Below are 3,644 nucleotides of genomic sequence, written 5' to 3' on the forward strand. Positions count from 1 at the left end.
AAATAAATAAATAAATAAATAAATAAATAAATAAATAAATAAATTGCCAGGTGGTGAAGCTGAGCACAAAAGACTAGGAGGGCAGAGACCTGGTCCTGGAACCAGCTCTACCACAAATCTGCTCTGGGGCCTCCTGCCAGCCCCTGGCCCTCATGGGCCCTCCTCTGCCGTAAGATGAATTGGTGGGGTCCTGGGACCTCAGAGGTCTAGTCATCCTGATAAGCTGAGAAAGCGGGTGTCTTGGGGGTGGCAGCCCCTCACCCATGGCCCGTTGGCCAGCATCTGCCTGTGTGTCAGCTCTAGCCAGGGCTACTTGGGGCCCCTGTCTCTCTTTGCTACCAGGCCTCCTGCTTGGCCCCTTCCCTCAGTAAGAACAAGGACAGAAGAGGACATAAATGTCTGCCTTCTGATTATCCATCACGTCCAGATTCCAGTCCCCTGTCCCCAAGCACTAGTCTCCTCTGCTCCTTTCTCCCCACACCCCTTCCCCCAGCCAGGAAGGATCTGGTGCACATGGGTACCCTGGAGAGGCAGGGGGTGCGGGTGAGCTGGCTTCTGCCCCCTGGGCAGGTACACCCCACCCAGCTCTGGATGCACGTACCCTGTCATCTTTGGCGGTCTCCGCTTCTGATACTCCCGCTCGTCCACAGTCCACACGGCACCCTTGACGTTCTCCACGCGGACGAAGCACTTGTGCAGGCTGAGGTTGTGGCGCACGGCATTCTGTGGGTGCAGTGAAGAGGAGCTCAGAGGCGGTTTGCTTGGCCAAGCACAAGCACAAACAGGACAGTCCTCATTCCATCCCATGTCCCACGCTGCAGTGACCCACCTTCCCCAGCTCAGGGATGAGCAGGGGAGGGGGGTGGGCTGGAAGGAGACCCAACCAAAGGGAAGGCAGGCCCCTACCCTTTCCATAGAGCCAGGGGCTCCCAGCCTCTTCACCATGGATGACCCATTTTATTAGCTGCCTCCTCTCTTCCTGCCGCATCTTGGAAAGTTCTGTCTACTAACTAACTGTTATCTAGTTAGTAATAATCTGTTTCATCATCTTTATTAATCAAAGACACATGTAATTGTTACTCAGGGCTTTGGATCAGCAGCAGATCACATTCGGGCCCCAGCATCTCTGCAAGCCCAGGATGCTTTATCTCAGGTGCATGCAGAATTTCCACTAAGCTTTTAAAAGTTTGGGAAAGAACTCACAAACCCTCACTGCCACCTCCACTGACCCACAGGAGCCTGGGAGCCATGCTTTGAGCTGTGGCTCAGAACAGGCAGCTTATATTTTGAGAGCATAAGGTATACAGTAGAGGCCTCATACATACTTGTTGAAATAAACAGGGAGAGAGGAGTGTGTGGGTTGACAGCTGAGAGGCAGAGAGTGGAGAGAAAGAAGATAAGTCACCTTGTCCATCCCACCTCCTCCTGGAAGGATAACTTCAAGAATTGAGGTCATCTGGTTTGTAGGACACTTGGGTGAGGGCGGGGTGCTTGACCCAATTCCCCCCTTCATCGCCATGGGAGCCCGGACTAGGGCCCTAGTCTGCCCCGCCTCATCGTGTCCCTTAGTCCTGTCCCTGCACCCTCCTCTCTCATCTGCACTGCCCCCATCGACAGCTCCCAGTTATCACCACCCCTGCCTGCATCCCTGTCCCTGTTACCTGTCCTCCCTTAGCCTCCCCCACCTCGTCCCCATCCTTGTCTCCTCTTTACATTTCTAAACGGGGAAGAAAGCGGGTAGGGCAGGCAGCCCGTGCCCCTGGAGATCCCCTCTCCCTCTCTCCCTTCCAACTCTTGCCACTTGCAACTGGCCCGATTTCATTACCAATTTTAATTTGCCTCTAATTAAATCCTGTGTATTTTTCCGACTCGCTTGCTAATCCACCAGGGAGGCGGGCGGCTGGAGTGGAATCTCTTGGAGCGATAATTACAAAGGGCCTAATCACGCCGGGGCTCCTGCCTCGGAATAAATTTGCCCGCATTACGGGGCTCCGATCCTCCGCTTTGCAAATGAGAATGACCCCAATTTCCGAGGATGGCCTCACCGGGGCTTTTTTCCCTCATTTCGAAGCCTGATTCGTGATGAGAGACTAATTCGTTACGCTGAAACATTAACGGCAATTTAAGGGGTCTGGCGGGGGCTGCGTAAACAAAAGGACGGGCCCACAACACGGGCCTTGGGAGGGGATGGACACAGGGAGGGCCAGCAAGGACCATCAGCTTGGCAGATGGCAGCTCTGTCCCTGGATGAACGGCAGCCGGCTGGGCCCACACCATGCCGGTTCCCAACCCTTCTGCCCTGGTCTGAGGTGGAAAGTATCTCAGGGTGGGAGCCAGCAAAGGTGAAGAAGGGAAAGAAGGAGGCACAAATAATGTGGGAGAGGAGGAGAGATGACCTGAGGGCTGAGAAATGAGTGGAAAGTAGAGGTAGAAGGGAAGCAGAGTTGGGTGTAGACGGCGTATTTCCAAAGTAACATGAATGAATTTGGTTGAAAAAAACCAGAAGGTCAAAGTGGACCTCAAGTTGGATGGATTCTGTTGTGCCATGAGGAAGGCTCAGGCAGTTTCCTCGCGCAACAAAGGCAGCAGCAGAGTACTGCTAACAGGGAAAGTCACCACCACTTTCCCCAGCCCAGATGCTTCTTACTGGACCCTAGACTAGGTGAGGGGAGATGGGGGTGAAGAACTAGGAGGAGAGGGAGAAACACACCACAGAGATGTCAAAGGCTGGGCTGGGCAAGGGTGGCAGGGTTAGAATATTGGGGGTGGCTTCAGGATGAAGCCTAAACTGAGTGGTTTTAGGAAGTCACCGAATCTGACCTCAAGAGAAGAGAGAATTAATTGCAGCAGGGCATAACAGGTAAGACAGAAGGAAGGAAGGAAGGAAGGAAGGAAGGAAGGAAGGAAGGAAGGAAAGTGGCTTCGCATACTTTGCCCCCAAAAAGGAGGCTGTCTTATGGAAAGGAGGCTCTATATTGCTACCCCTAAAGGCAAAGGATTAATATGCATTATTCAACATTAGGTAATAATTATAACGATCCCTTACGTTTGTAGGGCTCTATCATTTATAAAAATCTGGTATCTGAACTGACTTGGAGGTTGGAGACTGGACCAGGTGGTCCCAAGCAAGCCCTGCTGGCTCAGAAAGAGGGCAGGAATGTGGTTGGCAGAAAATGACATCACTCACAGCCAATGAGAGCAGCTGTCCCAGCCTCCCAGCTTCTCTCCCAAGCTTTGGGAATTGGGTATGGGGATATGAAGGTCATGATGCAGTCCCTTCGGCTGCATTTAGCATACTCCCAGGGCAAAGACAGGCAGGCACTGTGCAGACCCCACCAAGTCCTGGGCGCTGGTGGGGAGGAGGGGCTCAATGACACTTGTTGAAACCTAGTGGGATTGGGGGAGGTAGCCCGTTTAACTGCAGTTTCTTCAGTGGCCAGCAGGGGGACTCAGGAGCCAGGGATCCAATTAAGGTTCTGCAATAGAGTCCTTCCCCGCCTCTAATCTTCCCTGCAGGGGCCAACACTCTCTCCTCCTTCCCCCCGCCCCACCACCCCCCCGCCCCCGCCCACTCTCCCGATTTAGATATCGCCTTCCCACCTAGACACACACACACACACACACACACACACACACACACACAC

General features: G+C 53.4%; 1 protein-coding gene across 6 annotated transcripts in view; it reads right to left on the reverse strand.

Moving 5' to 3' along the window:
• The window catches only part of FOXP4 (forkhead box P4), a 54,566-nt gene that overhangs the window by 5,242 nt on the left and 45,680 nt on the right, over positions 1-3,644 (reverse strand). For all 6 annotated transcript variants that reach the window (XM_023212772.2, XM_023212774.3, XM_023212773.2 and 3 more), the window contains exon 14: positions 602-723. In XM_023212772.2, the coding sequence (XP_023068540.1) occupies positions 602-723 (122 nt within the window). The remainder of the gene's footprint in view (positions 1-601; positions 724-3,644) is intronic.

This window comes from Piliocolobus tephrosceles, chromosome 5 (genome assembly GCF_002776525.5).
Source record: "Piliocolobus tephrosceles isolate RC106 chromosome 5, ASM277652v3, whole genome shotgun sequence".
Classification (NCBI taxonomy): Eukaryota; Metazoa; Chordata; class Mammalia; order Primates; family Cercopithecidae; genus Piliocolobus; species Piliocolobus tephrosceles.